Genomic DNA, 17,260 nt, shown 5'->3' with positions numbered 1-17,260 from the left:
TGTTGATGAGGTCATCGGTAAAAGCACACAACGCAGGAGAGGTGAATGTTTGTTGTTATTGTGCCCCAGTATTGTGGACTCTGTAACCATGTAAAATTAGAAAAAGCTTTTAAGATATTCTAAAAATAAAAGTAAAAAAGTATTTTTTACTAGTATATTGCCATACGTAATAATATTAATGTTTTACCCAGTTGGGCACAAAAATAATGAAAAACGAAAAATAATGCAAATATTATTTTTTTTATTTAGAGGTTTAAAAGTCATACAATATAGAGCTCCAGAAAAAGATAAAATTTTCCAAAGAAAGGAGGAACAAAAAACATGCTTTTACTACAATGGAGAGGGCATGTCTCCCTTGGCATGCACTGAGTCGAGGCTTTTCCTGGGATCTGGTTCTGTAAGTCCTATACAATAACTTGTAGAACTAACCTTTTACACTTCCACATTGTATAGGGGAAATATGTGGTGGTCAGTGAACATCACTGAAATGTAACTGTAGCAATTGTGGGAGGATTTATTTCTGCTGCGTTAACAAGTGAGAATCTACTATTTAAATTTAGAAACAGTCAGGCTGGTAATGGGTGGGGGATAATTAAACTTCTTTCAAATAAAAAACAACTACTACTAAACTCTAACTTAAGTCCTGGTGGATTAAAAATTATTTGAGAACCACATCCACCATAAACAATTCAACCGTCAAGACCCATAAAAAGCCATATCTTGCTATCTGAAGCTGTAATATCTCACTGGCAGCATTACTGTAAACCCCAGAAAAAGCCCAGACTCAATCCACAAATTAAAAAAAGAAAGAAAAAAGATGGGGATATTAAATAATGGGCTGAAAAAAAAACATTCACAAACAAGTGGAGTTTACTCCCCTTAACCTCCTCCATACTAAAACAGTACCACTCTCTTGTTCGAGGGGGCTCTACGCTCCATTTCCTCACTGGGTTAGCCTCAACACAGACTGAGGCGGCTGACATCACAAGGAGACATTGCATCACATGCAACCCTCCAACATTGCATATTGCCTGTATGGTGAAACAGGAGGTCTCAGCTACCTGCAGATTCCCTTGCCGTGTGTCCGAGGGCTCAGATGGCGGGGTGATTGAGTTCTGCGGATTCCAAGTGCCCCTAAGACGATTCAAACAATCCCTCCAAGGTTGCCAGCTGGGACGTATTGAGTCATATTTTAAAAAGACTTTACCTCTTTTGTTCTATTGTTTTGTCCAAGCAAAGCGATGTCCCCTTACCTTAAACTAATCAAAAAAAAAAAATGCAAACAGTATGCTTTGAAAACAACCTTCACCATGTCAGATCAATAAGTAGTCAGCAGCTTTTTGGAGCACTTATGAATTCTGCTTGGAAACTTCCATGTAATTTCAACTCTAAATGATGAAACCAAAAAGATTTTTTGAAGGGGGGCTAAAGTTTTTGCACAATAAATGCAGTAAATATGTCATTGATTTTTTTCTGTCTAAAATGTCCTCTGAAGAAAGTGGTGAGTGTCAACCCTGGGGCATCTGTTACAGTTCCATTTGGGGAAGAAACCAATGTGGTGTTGTGCTTCGACCCCTAGTTGGCTTTCTGCAGCTCTCCTGCTGGGGGCGCACATGGGCTGCGCAGGCTTTTCTGAAGAACGTGGGCATCTGCTGGCTCTATCCTCTTGTAATAGTTCTTTTTTGTCTCAATGATCTCAAAGCCAAATTTCTGGTAGAAGTCAATTGCAGACTCATTGCTGATCTGCACATGACTGTGAAGACATGAAAGAGAAACCAAAACCATGTGACTTTACCATGTATAAGACTCTTTAAATATTCAGTGATTCATTTTGCAGCAGACTTTACATAGTTACTCAAGTATCAACATTAAACATTATATGAATGAGACACAGATGGATGTTTTCACAACAAATAAAGCACAAGACCGTTTTCAGACTCACAGGTAAATGTTGTCAAAAGTGCCATCCTTCTCACAAATGTTCAACACATGGTTCAGCATTTTTGTTCCTTCAAACAAACATGGCAAGATACATATCAGTAACTGGAAAATGTTCAAATAACAAAATTCGGTCAAAGACAATAATCTGATTATACAACCATGCATTCAATCGCAGGGAATCTGAATCCTCAATGTCTTTTGAAATAAATGAGGACACACAAGCACCTAAAAACGGTCAGAAAACGAATCTTACCTATGCCAAGTCTCCGGTAAGGTGCTAGACAACCCAGTGTCATGATGTAGAGTCGCTTCTGGTTCTGAGAGTGATCCACTCTACAGCACACGGCACCAACTGCGATGTCGTTGAAATACGCTGTAGAAGGTTCAAATGGTTAGCGGGAATCTATTTACAATACAGTTTAAAAGTTTAAGCCAATGTGATTTTAGAAATTAATCAGTTTAGTCAGCAAGGATACATTATATTGATCAAAAGTGGCAGTAAAGACATTTATAAATGTTACAAAAATCTTCTATTTCATATAAATGCTTTTGATTTGAACTTTTATTTTTATTTAAATGTCACAGTTTCCACAAAAATATTAAGCTGCAACTGTTTTCAACATTGATAATAATCAGAAATGTTTCTTGAGTACCAAATCAGCATAATAAAATGATTTCTGAAGGATCATGTGACACTGAAAGCTGAAGTATGATGCTGAAAATTGAGCTTTGACATCACAGGACTAAATTTCATTTTAAATATACTCAAATAGAAAATAGTTATTTTAAATTGTAATAATATTTCACAATATTACCGTTTTAATTAATTTTGACTAAATAATTACAGCCTTGGTGAGCAGAAACTTTGTGAAACTTAAAAAAAAAAAAAAAATTAAAAAATCGTACAAACCATAACCTTTAGAACGGTAGTTTACATATGACAAAAGCATCATTAGGAAGTCACAGAAGCTTTGTTTCTTACCTAGCTTGGCGAGCTCTCCTACTTCAAGAACATCTTTGTAGAACTTGTCATTGTAGCTGACAGGGAAGATCACTTGGTTCAGACGCTTCAACTGTTTAATGTTGTGGGGTGTAACGTCCCCCAACTCGATCCGGCTACTAGAACAAAAGCAGAATGGTCAACTAGCTGTACACAAAAAAAACTAACATCTCTCTACATGTCAGAAGGGCATTAAGTCTCTACAAATATCTGTATTATAGCTTTACTATTTGGAATGCAGAAAATAGTTGATATTGAATATATATATATATATATATATATATATATATATATATATATATAACATTTTCCCTATTTTTAGAGAACATTAAGATTTTCTTTTCTGTCATGTAACGCTCACTTAAATTTAAAACACAAATATATTTTTTTCCCTACTGTTAATCCCACTTAGTTGCAAAGTCTGCTTCATCGATATTATCCGCGCATGCACGCACAAACACACATTGAATTTGGTTTTGAAGTTTTACGCCGGATGTCCTTCCTGATGCAACCCAGGGACACACTCACACACGCTCATACGGTCAATTTAACATATCCAATCCACATAACATGCATGTCATTGGACAGTGTGCGGGAAACTGAAGCACCCGGAGGAAACCCACACTGACACGTGGAGAACATAACTACACACAGAAAGAACTCCTGGCTCAGCCGATAATAGGGTTAAAAGCCGATAACACCAATAATAGTGTTAAATCTTCAACAGATCTCAAAATATGAATATGCACGTTGCATACTTTATCATGTTGTGATGCCTAAAGTGACTGATTTGTTTTACTTAGCGTTTTATCTATAATTTATGCCGAATATTTTTTTTTTAAAAACAGTATAGAATAACTTCCTAAACCAATGCTCAGCCGTGTCCGAATTGCTTTCACATTCATGCAAATCGCGCCAAAGTTCCAGCACAACCACAAGCTGTCACCGATTTTTCATGTGAACCGTTTTGAACTAAACTGCCAGTGTGAAAGCATCCTTAGTATCAGTGTGTCTCTTTTTACTTTTTTATTTATTTGGTGCCATCCAAACAGTGCACCCACTAAAAAAACGGGTAACACTTTAGTTTAGGGTCCAATGCTCACTATGAGCTAGTTGTTTATTAGCATGCATATTAGCTGTTCATTAGTACTTATAAAGCACATATTAATGCCTTAATCTGCATGACTTTTCTACATCCCTTAATTCTACCATATACCTAAACTTAACTACCTTACTATTAACAAGAAGTAATTAGGAGTTTATTGAGGCAAAAGTCATAGTTAAAGGAATAGTTCACTTAAAAATGAAAATTTTTTCATCATTAATCACCATCAAGTTGTTTCAAACCTGCTGAAAACAAAAGAAGATATTTTGAAGTATGTGAGTAATCAGACAGTTGATGTACCCCATTGACTTCCATAGTAGGAAAAAAAAAATACTATGGAAGTCAATGGGGTACATCAACTGTATGGTTACCGACATTCTTCAAAATATCTTCTTTTGTGTTCAGCAGGTTTGAAACAACTTGAGGGTGAGTAAAGATGACAAAATTTAAATTTAAGTGGACTATTCCTTTAATAGTTAGTTAATTGTGAGAATTGGACCCTTAACTAAAGTCTGACCAAAAATGTATTGGGTCAATGCATGATCACTGTAAACCAGCAGTGTATAAAGCAGGTATTTATAGGAAGGCATCATGCTGAAGACCAGCACCAACACAACAGCTGCTGGTCACATGCTTACCGCTGCCACTTGAACGACCAGTATGAGGTGACAGGAGAAAAACATGGATATACTAAATATGCCTATATTTAGTGTCCATGTTTTCTCTTGTCACCTCATACTGGTGGATGGTCATTACTATCACAAAAAAACTTTGTAATTCCCAAACATCACATCAAAGTGCACTGGTTTCAAATTCCAAGCTTGAGTGTAGATAAAGTCTCCCATTTTGTCATAAAGCAAGAATGACAGTTCATTCAAACACTATCAAACCACCTTCTAAACATAATCGGGGACTGTTATAGCTATGGTCAACCTTGTTCCTGGAGGCTCCCTTAAAAATACACAATTTGGGATGTTTTTCAAATCAAACACACCTGATTCTCATTGGCTCCGTAGCAGAGACCTGTAATGGGTGTGTCAGATATGTGTGCAAGTTACCATTGGAGGCCCTCCAAGAACACGGCTGGGTACCACTGTATTGAAGAAGTGCATGTAAAAATGTATAGAAATATGACACTTAAAATGTAAAGTATTTTAAGAGAATTAGAAAGGCAATGTCACAATTTTTCTTTATACATGATCAAAGCATCACTTCAGTAAAACTATCGTGACGCAACATTATATATTTATTACAATTATAACATCCACCAAACTTAAAGTAACAGCCTTCATTAAGTGTCTTAAAACCCTCTAAACGTGTTCTGCTATTTTCAAAGAGGATATGCTATGTGGCTAAGCTCACTCCATCACGTGTGTCACATCTCTCAATTTCTACATCAAAATATTCACATATATGAAAGAAATCAACATGACAACAAGTTTTAATGTCAAACTAATGGCCTCAGGATCCATGAGAGCTTATTTCAGAGGAATATAAGCGTGGCTGGCTAACCAAGATAGCAACTTGAAGACTGACTCAACATTTTCGGATTTAGATTCGACACACGATCCAGTTTGGCACGGACTTAACTCGTGCCAATTGTACTGGCATTTTGATAAATCTGACGCTAGATTATGTGAGGGGTTTTTAAGGCGTTCTCGGACAACTGGTGAAAAGGGTAAGGCAATGACTAAAGGCAGGGTGTGAAAATGCGGCGCAAATATTTCTTCTCCACATTAAGCGCGCAGAGCTAGCAGCTAGCATTAGACCAACTCCACTGCCCCCCTACTGGAAAAAAGAGAGAATAGAGGGGAAAACTTTACTTGAAATGAATAGACTCTTCTTAGCTGTTTACTCACCCTTTCATGTTGACGAAAATACGTTTGTTGTGAGGGATACAGGGTCAGTTGGCGGTATTTGGCAGTCTAAAGGGGAATTTGGGCAGAGTTTGGGATGTGATCCCCTCCACATGTATGCTGCTAGCACACTAGCTAAGCAGTCCGCATTTGCCTCTGTGCTGTGGCCGAGGGTTGCCAGATATTTGCGATTAAATCGCCGCAAACAACTAAAGTCAGGATAAGGACCAAATTAAAAGATTTTATAGTTGTTTTGAAATATTCCTAATTTATTGTAACGTAACAGTTAATGTAATGTAGATATGAGAACGCGTTTAATCCTTGTAAATTCACTTACGATCTCACATCAGTAATTTAACTAGTCGAAACAGAGGATTTGGCAACGCCAGTTCTGGGAGGCTGCTGCTGTCAACCTTCACCACTGACAACAAGCGACAGGAAACAGAAAAACGGGAAATTACGTTTAGGTAATTTTGTGCCCTGAAAATACAAGTCCCGCCCTATTATTTTAATCCAAATAAAATAATGTATCGACAAAATAAAAAGACACCCCGGGTGAATATGGTAAAAAAATAAAATAAATAACTAATAGATATATACTTCCCCAGTTGATAGCCTACATTACATTAAGAATCGAAAAAAAATTGTATTACACCTTTTTTTTTAATGTTATGTTTGAATATGCAAATTATGCCTTATCTAATTAAATATGCACTAATTTACATACATTTCTAGAACAAAAATTGAGTCATTAGAGTCAAAGGTTTTTAGAGAGGCGATTTTGGATCTCTTTTTATCACTTAAAATACTGTCAACAGCCAGACTTTTTTTTTTACTTTCACCATTTTTTTTAAGAATAAAATGTATAAAATAAGGCAAATTATATATGAACTGTACAAACTCTGTAAAAACCTTCAGAATATAGGAATTGAACTGTGAAGTCTGGCATGTAAGTGCTGTTGAAGTGGAGATTTTCTCAGTGCAGGACAAAATAACCTTTTAAATAGCCTATTATGTAGCCTACTGTAATTAAAATCTACAGTCGCAAATAGATAAAGTGCTATAAAAGAAACACTTAAAAGGGTATTTTATATATTTTCTTTCCACTAGTCTGAAAAAAAAAACACAGCCCAAAATCTCAAAATTGACAGATGCATGAAAAAACAGTTTTTGTCAAAAACAAATCTAGTAGTGTGCGACTGGCTCCCAATTTTTTTTTTCTCTATTCTGTCACCGATGGAGTTTGGGTGTTGCAGTGATGTTTGTCCTTAGTGTAGATGTATGTGGAAAAGGGAAATTTAAAGCAGTTTAGCAAAAGGCTGCAACATCAAATTTGGGGGAAAAATTGAAAGGGTAAATACCTTCGTAACGCACTCTATATAGCCTATTAACAACCAGATTTCACATAAGACGAACATAATAGCGATAATGTGAGACTATTAAGTACCAAATACCTCATAATAGCATTCATATTTAAGTAATACTTAAGTGTTGCAGTAAATTTAGTTGAATTACTTTGACTTACTGTTTGGATGTTCAGCAATTAGCTTAGATTTTTTTAGCCTTGTGATCCCTTAAAATAAAATCCACAGAGAAGGAGATCTGTTTTTGTGTGTTATGATACTGCATTAACTGCATAGTTGCACAAAACCCCACAATCATTATGATTTACGTGACCAGATTATACCTAAAATGTGTAATTTAATAGATTACTGTATTACTATAATTTCATCATGTATAGGCTAATTTGTATTCAGTAATGGATTACAGTATGTAAGTAGGTTAATCTACAATGTGTATGATTAGTGTTAGAGCAAAAATCTACAGAAAAGTGGACCTTGAGTGCCAGAGTTGAGATCCCTATGTTATTTTTTTTGTTTTTGTTTTTTTTAATTTTTGTATTGCAATATTAACCAACAGAACAAGTCGATACATATAAGAAATATAAACAATCTTTCAAAACAAAACAGAAATTATAGTTCAGAATACATTAGGAGAGGAAATGTGAAAGAAATTTAAAGGAGAGAAAAAAAGGAAAAAAAATTAAGAGAAGAGGGCACAAAAAGAAAAAGAAAAAAGCATTAATGGAGAATATTAAACATGGCACAAATTCTGGATGTTTTCATTGCTTTCTTGTTAACAGAAGTTGAAATTGTATTTAAATACATCTTCAAATCTTCTTTGAAAAAGCTGAAGTGGGGTTTACTTTTCATATATTTACATTTATGTATATGAAACTTTCCAATATATAAAAGAAGGTTTATACAAAAACGTGCATTAATTAGATTCTTGTCTTTGATATAAAACCCAAGAAGAATGTGTCTATATGATAAAGAAAAGTTACAAAAAACCTTTTGGACAATCAGAGCGAGAACCCTATGTTTCAAGTAAAGATTTGTGCCAAGAAAAATTATCCCTGAAAAGATTTAACATTTTGCTTGAATACTATAGTGTTAGTTTCTGATTTCTTGCATAGTCTAAAGAAAACAGTGAGAAAACGGATAAATTTACTAATAGGATAAACCGTTTTGTTTAAAAATAAAGATATCCTTCAGAAATAAAATGATGTATATTTGTGACCCAGAGAACAATAGAAAGCAGCGGCGAATACAGTAGGGGGCGATATGAAGTTTAAAGCAAAGACTCTTCACTCTGCAGAGGGAGAACGGGCCGTGACGTCAGCTCTCAACTGAATGAAGTCAGCTGACTTTTCTCGTTTCTCTCGTCTCATCTTTCGCCAAAGGATCTGGACATAGGACCGTCTCATTATCTGAGGTATTTTTGGAAATTATTATCATATATATTTTTTAGTGCTGTGACCGCATTATACCGTACTTATCAGGTTAATCAAGCTGCAAATATGATTATAATATTTTTTTTCTTAGATTTTCTTTGTAGTTTATTTATTCTTTAATAACCATTATTTAACAGTTTATTGTGCTGTTGTGTAACGTTACACTGTGTCGCTGAATCACTGTTCGCTTCGCTTCTGCCCGCATATCATCTCTCGTGACATGTTTTCCCCTGCAAGACTGGGAATATCCCACTTGAATGCTAAACAAATTGTGTGGCATTCAATATATCATCTGGATAGATTTCCTCACGGGTTTCCGAATATCAAGATTTTGTAGCGCTTTGGGAGAGAAAAAAAATGACTTAGATTTTCAGCAAAGGTCATATCATATCAGCAGCATCGTGATCATGTGATCATGCAGCATCTCTTCGCAGCTCAATCTCCATTGCAAAATAAACAGCTACAAGCATTCAAATGTTTATTAAATATTAATATGTTAATGTTTAATCTTCAAATGTTTATCTCTGCAGAGATTTTTTGTTTTTGTCCACTATGAGACAACCACTGTCTGCTGTTCTCTCTCTCTTCAGTCAACAACAGCTTTCTATGTTTGCAGACCACATGTCCTTAAGGAATTTTCCTTTTTTTGTACTGACAGTACTTTACTATTACTATTCTATTATTTCATGATTTCAAAAGTCGGCTCTGTATGTTTTTTATCCTATTTATTATGCAGGATTGTTGCTCAAATTTATAGTTGTTGCCCTCAATGTTGGGCTCATGTTGTTAATGCTGTGGAGAACATACTTCATACTAAATGGATCATTCGTCCCAAATAATCCCAGATGTCATAGGAGCATCATGTGATTATAAATTCACAAAACCTTGAAGTTCGACTGGTTCCTCTTGAGGCGTTTAATAACAGGAATAGATGGTTATTTTTATGAATAAATGTGTCCGTGTAATGCATTATTTTTATAGACCATTTGGGTCGGTTAGTTGTAGTTATCAAATTAAAAAGGATGTGTTCAGTTTGTCAAAAAATGCCACTACAAAACACTACTTTTCCAGATTTGCTCAACTGTCTATTTTCCCCACTTCCTCACATAGTTTCTTTTACAGTCAGTGTCATGTGCCCTTGGTCATGTGACGTTGTTCCATGTTTTGTCTCACAGTATGCCTATATAAATGTTGCTTATAAATATAATTAGGCTTTTTACACAGGATAACATACTGCAATTTTTTATGATATAAATATGTAAAAAGATGACAGAAAAAGTTAAGAAATAAATAATCCAGATAGTAATCTCTATAATTACACTGATTTAAAAAAAATATATATTGTATTTTTTTTTATTTAAATTTTTTTACTTTATTTTGTGTTAGACACACTCAAAATGGATTTCTCCAAGCTGCCCAGGATCCAAGATGAGGAGCAGGAGGGACAATTTGGATATGTGCATGGTGTATCTGGACCTGGTTAGTAGAAATTCAGATGTCTTAAATTTTATTTTATTATTTTATTTAGTTTTATTTGTATTATTATGTCACGACTAAACAGAGCTTTTGATGCTTTATTTTATTGTATTTTATTTTGTATTATTGTTAACTGTCCATAAGTAATTTTGAAGGTTCCATTTATTGTTACTGACTCTCTAATTGTGTTGTAGTGGTGACGGCCTCCAGTATGGCGGGAGCTGCCATGTACGAGCTGGTGCGAGTGGGTCACTGTGAGCTTGTGGGAGAGATCATCAGGCTGGAGGGTGACATGGCCACCATCCAGGTCTATGAAGAGACATGTATCCTATTCTTACCTTTAATAAAGGACACACTTTCTACGGCTTCTGTTATGCGGTGTGTAGAATCTATTAAATAGTTTTGTTGTTTTCCTGAGCTTTCATCAGCTGGTGTTTCCGTTGGTGACCCTGTCCTGCGCACAGGGAAACCTCTCTCTGTGGAGTTAGGACCAGGAATCATGGGTTCAATCTTTGATGGTATTCAGCGTCCCCTCAAAGACATCAATGACCTCACTCAAAGTATCTACATTCCCAGAGGAGTCAACATTGGTGCCCTTAACCGTGATCTGAAATGGGAATTCACTCCAGTCAAGAGCTTGCGTGTAAGTGAATGATTAGTTTTAGTTTTAAGTTAAGGAACTGAATTATGGAGGCATCACAATATTATGATGTGAAATATGAAAAACAAATATACTTTACTAACATTATTAGTGGACCTCAAAGAAAATATATGATATGACCACCTTAAAAGTGCTCCAACAGGTGCTGTCAGGTGATCAATCATATCAAACGTTTGAGTGATTTTTAGCTGTTTCTGTGTCCATCACAGGTTGGCAGTCACATCACAGGAGGTGACATCTATGGAACTGTGTTTGAAAACTCTCTTATTAAACACAAAATAATGTTACCGCCAAAAAGCAGAGGAACTGTCTCGTATGTGGCTCCACCTGGAAACTATGATGTCTCGGTGAGCCTAGTAACAGGTTAAATTTTCGAAGAACAGTAAAATGTTAATTATTTGGATATGGAAATCAGTGTGCGTGTGTGTTTGTCAGGATGTGGTGTTGGAGTTGGAGTTTGAGGGAGTGAAAGAGAAGTTCACCATGGTGCAAGTGTGGCCCGTGCGTCAGGTCCGGCCTGTCACTGAGAAGCTTCCTGCAAATCACCCTCTGCTGACTGGTCAGCGAGTACTGGACGCCCTTTTTCCGTGAGTCATGTTGTATAAAATAATTCAATAATAAAAATAAATAAATAATAGACTCCATTTTCAAATGACAAATCATAGATCTAGCAAAATTTCCCGCAAATTATTATTTCTTTTACAATAGTGAAAGACTTCATAAATATCAATCAACAGAAATGGGAGTGGTTAAATAATTGGTTTAAATAATTAAGTACAGTAGAAGTTTTGGTTCAACAGATCTTTTAGTTTTCCCTGTTTTGATTCGACAGATGTGTGCAGGGAGGAACCACAGCCATCCCTGGTGCTTTCGGTTGTGGTAAAACCGTGATCTCTCAGTCCCTGTCTAAGTACTCCAACAGTGATGTCATCATCTACGTGGGCTGTGGAGAGCGCGGTAACGAAATGTCTGAAGTACTCCGAGATTTCCCTGAGGTGAGTAGCATCAGTTATTATTGAACCAACAGCACATGAACTGAAATAGAAGGTTCACTAGGGTGATTGACAGTTCTCTTGTCCTATAGCTGACCATGGAGGTGGATGGTAAGGTGGAGAGCATCATGAAGAGAACGGGTTTGGTTGCCAACACATCCAACATGCCCGTGGCTGCCAGAGAAGCTTCTATTTACACAGGTTTGTAGAATATTTGATATAAGCACTTTAAATGTAGGGGCTGTGTTCTCATTATTTATGGGTGTTTATTCCTTCTAGGAATCACGCTGTCTGAGTATTTCAGAGACATGGGATACAATGTGAGCATGATGGCTGACTCCACCTCTCGATGGGCAGAGGCTCTGAGGGAGATCTCTGGTCGTCTGGCTGAGATGCCTGCTGGTATGTGTGCTGTGACCATCTCAGCCACCACGGAAAATATTATATATTATAAACTAAATTTGTGTTTGTGTGTGCTCTCATTCACAGATAGCGGTTATCCTGCCTATCTCGGAGCACGTCTGGCCTCATTTTATGAGCGCGCTGGCCGAGTTAAATGTCTTGGTAACCCAGAGAGAGAGGGCAGTGTGAGCATTGTGGGAGCGTAAGTACTTGATTCCATGCTTTTTCTTCTTCATTTGCTTTTTTACTTTGGTAAAGTTTTTCTTTTTCTTTTATATTTGATATATATATTTTTAACAAATCTTACAATATATGGTTATTGTTGTTGTTACTTTTAAAGCTACAATATGTAATTTTTTTCACCATTAGGGGTCGCTAACCTCTTACAATAACAAAGGCGTAGGTTGATGATGCATAAGCCGAATTATGGAACTTGTCGTCATGCTGATGGATCTAATAATGTTTATGGATGAGTGAATACATTGATGTTTTTAACATGACTGTGGTATGAAACAGGTCGCGATTGCTAATAAGAGACAGATATCAGCGTCACACGCGAGTCCTGCAGATATAAAGGAATAATGACATTTCAAGTGCAGAATTACTACTCGCACCAGTGGGGATTTTTTTTAAACTGCTAGGGAAGCTTGGCTTCCCCTGCAATGTCAAAAAATTAATGGTCAAATATGTACTATTGTGTTAACATTTTATTGACTAAAAATGCGTTAGAACACGTTCATCTCGAAGACGAGTTCGTTCAGAATCAGCTACATACAACAGGTCGGCTGACTCGATTTCCTTCTCATACATTCCCGTAGCGTCACAGTGCATTTTCCTGTTGAAGCCTAGCCTCCATTGACTTCAATGGGGCTGCTTTGAACAGTTTTTTTCAGTGCTTCGAAACTAGACGGTCATTGGATAAATGCTGCGATGGGGCTGGACGCCGGGCTTCTGCATGATGATAGGAGGGTCTATCGAAAGACTGCATCTCCTTTTGATTGACCGTGATTTTGTACTATAAAAAGTCGCTGAAGCTATTCGAGCTCTGTCCCATCGCGGATTTTGCTAGTGTAGTCGAAAGACAAACTGCTGCAACCTATTTCTTGGTATTTGGTTGGCAAAATTGCTAGCCGTTTTTCATCATACATTTCACAAAATTATACACCTCAATCCTTGTTTTAGTTTAACCTAATTCCCACATTTCCTCCGTCGAGTTTAATATCTTTTTTTTAGATCGTTTGTTCATTCATTCATTTCATACAGTATGTATATATATATATATATATACCAACATTTTCGGCCTATGTCATAAAAATTGTTCATTTATTTATACTTAAATATATATATATATATTTAAGTGTAAATAAATGAACAATTTTTATGACATAGGCCGAAAATGTTGGTCTTTCAAAGAGGGGAACTCTTTGAAAAACCAACATCCGACACTGACTCACACAGGTCAGTTTATTAGACGAATGAAACTTGTGAGGTAACGCAGCGCTGTTTCACTTGGTCTACACTATCACACTAAACTGCATTTGAGTGTTTTGAAAGTTATAATGTTATTCTATGTGTTAGTTTGTTGGCTGTATGAGAGTAGCACTAAGCTAGATTAACATTAGAATAACCTACTGATCATATTCTAACATCATGTTGAGCTATATAACATTGATTAGTTTTATGTACATTTGCTCACCTGTAAAGTACATGCAAGAGTGGCGTCTCTGTCAGGTCGAAGTTAGTCGCAGACGCAGAGCTCTCGGCATCTCTAAAAAAACGCTGCGCTGATATTGATCCTCGTTTTAGTTCTCCTTTTGTCCCAAAGTCTGCTGGCCTTCGTCCATAATGTTTGAACGAAACAACAACAGTGTGAGCGTGCCGCTAGATGTAACGCAGTTGTCCACGTCTGTCGCCATGATTACTATGGCAGTACGTGAGGAAACCAGGGACAACGCGGATATTACGTCATTGACAGGCAACAATGACCAGGGACGAGCCATTATTTGAAATAAGAGTTTCTCTGAAATTAAAAACTTTTGGGATATTGTAAGTACACAACAGCAGGACATATATCACACTGTGCAAGTGATTTTTGGATATTTTATCACAAACATCTTACATATTGTACCTTTAATGTGTGCCATCTTTTGTTTTTAATTGCAGTGTGTCTCCCCCTGGTGGAGATTTCTCAGATCCTGTGACTTCTGCTACGCTTGGTATTGTACAAGTAAGTGAAGATTCTAGATTTTCTTCTCATTGCTGTCTTAATACTTGCTTATGGTGAAAAAAAAAAACACGTTTTTTCTTCTAGAGGTAAACAGTTTCAAAGTTCATATTATTTCTTATTCTGTCTTTCAGGTGTTTTGGGGTCTGGATAAAAAGCTGGCTCAGAGAAAGCACTTCCCTTCTGTGAACTGGCTCATTAGTTACAGCAAGTACACAAGAGCTCTGGATGAGTACTACGACAAGCACTTCCCTGAATTTGTGCCACTGCGTACCAAAGCCAAAGAGATCCTGCAGGAAGAGGAGGACTTGGCTGAGATCGTGCAGCTTGTTGGGAAGGTGAGTTTGTGGGTTCATGTGTGTTTACTGTTTGTACACATTGCTTATACTTAATTGATTTTGTAGTATTATTATGTAGTATTTTTATTATTATTATTATTCAGTCAGTCAACACGTTATTTATACTATAGGCATCATTGGCTGAAACTGATAAGATCACACTGGAAGTTGCCAAATTGATCAAGGATGATTTCCTACAGCAAAATGGATACACACCTTATGACAGGTAGTGAACACATGCTTATGATGTGTATAAGCTGATGATTATTTAGCTGTGTCGCATTCGGGTTAATGTTGATAGTGTTGAACTAAAACATTCAATTTCATTTTCAGGTTCTGTCCGTTCTATAAGACAGTAGGTATCTTGTCCAACATGATTGCGTTCTATGATATGGCACGTCATGCCGTAGAGACCACTGCACAGAGCGACAATAAGATCACCTGGTCCATGATCCGGGAGCACATGGGAGAAATTCTCTACAGGATCAGTGCCATGAAATTTAAGGTACATAATGTAAACACTAATTGTTTTTTAGCTTTCCCAGATGACATTAGTCACGCCTTAATTGTATCCAAATAGTCTGTGCCACTTGATTTATTAGAACCTCCGTTATCTTGGTTTGTCAATAGTTTGGTTCCTCTTTTATGCTGATTATTCACAAGTATCAGGAACAAGCCAAACAGTGCAATTTAATCATATTGCATGCCAGAGGTTGAATATTATCTGTTCGTGTTTTTTTTTTTAAAGCTGAAATTATTTATTTTAAAATACAGTTTTAAAATATGAAAAGATTTTTTTTTTTTAAAAATAAGTTTAAAAATATTTTTAAAATTTTACAATTATTTGAAAATACTTTCTGCTATCCGAGGTTAACGTGCTTTCAACTATAAGTAAACCATTCATTGGTTTGGACTGTTAGAGAGACCACTATGAAAGAGTAATTTTTTTCGGTTCCATTTAGTAACATTGAAATTACCTTCACCTTTAAATTTCATTCTTGAATAATTGTAATTATAAATAAAACAAAAAAACAAGACTCAATTTAAATGGACTTTTTCTTTCTATTTTTTTAATTTTTTTATTTTAGTTAAAAACATTGTCGTCATATTCCATTTTCAAGATGTTTTTTAAAGTCTGTAACTGCATTTCAGGACCCTGTGAAAGAGGGTGAGGAGAAGATCAAAGCTGATTACGGCCAACTCCATGAAGACATGCAGAACTCCTTCCGTACACTGGAAGAATAAAAAAAAAGAGTCTTGTCTTAGCCATCATTCTCAGGGCAGGGCAGCAGAAACCACCAATCCCCCCACCCCATATGCACAACACACCCATTGTCAGTGTCCCTTTTCTCTGTCTAATACATTCCACTGCTTTACATTCATCTTGTGGTGTTATAGATGCTCCAGTGTTCTTGAGGTACCGCCAAATACCTTTGTGTATGTGTGTGCATTTGTGTATATGTGCAATCTGTATTTTCCTCTTTAAGTCTTCTGCTCTGCCCTAGTTCTTCTTTATTTTTTATCATCCTCTCAATAGATATAGATGTTATAAAATAATTTGATGTAATTATTGTTCTATTTTTATCTGTACAGAAGATTGAAAGACATGACTTCAGAGGTTCGATATATTTAAAGCTGGTGTATTTACAGTTTTAATGGTTTACAAAATTTGGTATGGCTGTTTATTGCAGTATTGTCCTGTATATTTTTTGGAGGATTCAGTACACTTCCTCTTCATTGCTCACATGAAAATGTGTTTAAGTCCTGAAAAATTAAATAAATATTCATGAATTTACAAGTATTGTGAATTGCAGTATTTCTGGCTGCGTTTTTGGGTCCTGCATGTTCAAATAGAATGCTTGCAGTTTCTTTTAATGAAGATCATGGCTACAAGTGATAATCTCTGAAAATGGAATATGTGAAAATATATTCCTTGCCACTATCCCCCTTGTCTTACTCATGGAAGGTTTTTAGGCAGTCATCATTTTACATGTTTTGAATTATGTACTGTGTAAATAGTACTTTAAAAATAAATTGGGTGGTGTTGTGTTTGCATCACTCTGTAGGGAGTAGTTCCTCAAGTATTTCTAGCTTTGTGAAAGTCACCGCCAAGAACAATGCACTTCACATTTTCATAATTTGTGAAATTAAATGCCATAGGCCTATCATTCTCCATTCTATAGGGTAAAAGAAACCATTTGCTCCTAAAAACTCCCATTTTTAATGTGTAGATTACAAATGTAGCCATTACTTAAGATTAGAACTATACAATACATCCAAATACTTGATGGGCCAGCAGTATTCATGGAAATGTTACAATCGCACTTTCTTACCCTTCAAGTTTGGTATGTTCTCTAAGGTTAAATATCATGTTTAAGCAGAGGTGCCTTCTTTTACTATGCCATATTTACTTTAGGATATGTGCTTCAGCGTGATGTAATTTTGAATAACTGGTCTTACTGCATTTACTT

The 17,260-nt window shown here is 36.1% G+C and overlaps 2 protein-coding genes across 5 annotated transcripts; one reads left to right on the top strand and one right to left on the bottom strand.

The window, feature by feature from the left end:
- Positions 1 to 221: 221 nt before the first annotated feature.
- naa50 (N-alpha-acetyltransferase 50, NatE catalytic subunit) lies at positions 222 to 6,338 on the bottom strand. Of its 3 annotated transcripts, none has more exons than XM_077244635.1 (6): positions 6,240 to 6,338; positions 5,906 to 6,111; positions 2,924 to 3,057; positions 2,195 to 2,314; positions 1,943 to 2,009; positions 222 to 1,753 (listed from the first exon to the last, which is right to left on the bottom strand). In XM_077244635.1, exons 2-6 carry the CDS (start codon positions 5,911 to 5,913, stop codon positions 1,576 to 1,578), a joined length of 507 nt encoding a protein of 168 aa, XP_077100750.1. In that variant the 5' UTR covers positions 5,914 to 6,111; positions 6,240 to 6,338; the 3' UTR covers positions 222 to 1,575. The 3 variants fall into 3 exon arrangements, with proteins under 3 accessions (XP_077100750.1, XP_077100748.1, XP_077100749.1); XM_077244633.1 differs by having other exon boundaries at positions 2,924 to 3,060; positions 6,240 to 6,337; XM_077244634.1 differs by lacking the exon at positions 6,240 to 6,338 and having other exon boundaries at positions 2,924 to 3,060; positions 5,906 to 6,184.
- Positions 6,339 to 8,551: 2,213 nt separating this feature from the next.
- Positions 8,552 to 16,584, top strand: atp6v1ab (ATPase H+ transporting V1 subunit Ab). Of its 2 annotated transcripts, XM_077244632.1 has the most exons (15): positions 8,552 to 8,677; positions 10,083 to 10,175; positions 10,367 to 10,495; positions 10,601 to 10,815; positions 11,043 to 11,180; positions 11,269 to 11,420; positions 11,666 to 11,828; positions 11,918 to 12,026; positions 12,105 to 12,227; positions 12,315 to 12,429; positions 14,391 to 14,454; positions 14,586 to 14,789; positions 14,921 to 15,015; positions 15,123 to 15,294; positions 15,942 to 16,584. In XM_077244632.1, the coding sequence occupies exons 2-15, from the start codon at positions 10,094 to 10,096 to the stop codon at positions 16,032 to 16,034; spliced, it is 1,854 nt and encodes a 617-aa protein (XP_077100747.1). In that variant the 5' UTR covers positions 8,552 to 8,677; positions 10,083 to 10,093; the 3' UTR covers positions 16,035 to 16,584. The 2 variants fall into 2 exon arrangements, with proteins under 2 accessions (XP_077100747.1, XP_077100746.1); XM_077244631.1 differs by having other exon boundaries at positions 8,569 to 8,677; positions 12,105 to 12,429.
- The last annotated feature ends 676 nt before the right edge of the window (positions 16,585 to 17,260 follow it).

This window comes from Siphateles boraxobius, unplaced genomic scaffold, assembly GCF_051911475.1.
Source record: "Siphateles boraxobius isolate OS27281-9 unplaced genomic scaffold, OSU_SipBor_1 26, whole genome shotgun sequence".
NCBI lineage: Eukaryota > Metazoa > Chordata > Actinopteri > Cypriniformes > Leuciscidae > Siphateles > Siphateles boraxobius.
This window is presented reverse-complemented; position numbering and strand designations above follow the sequence as displayed.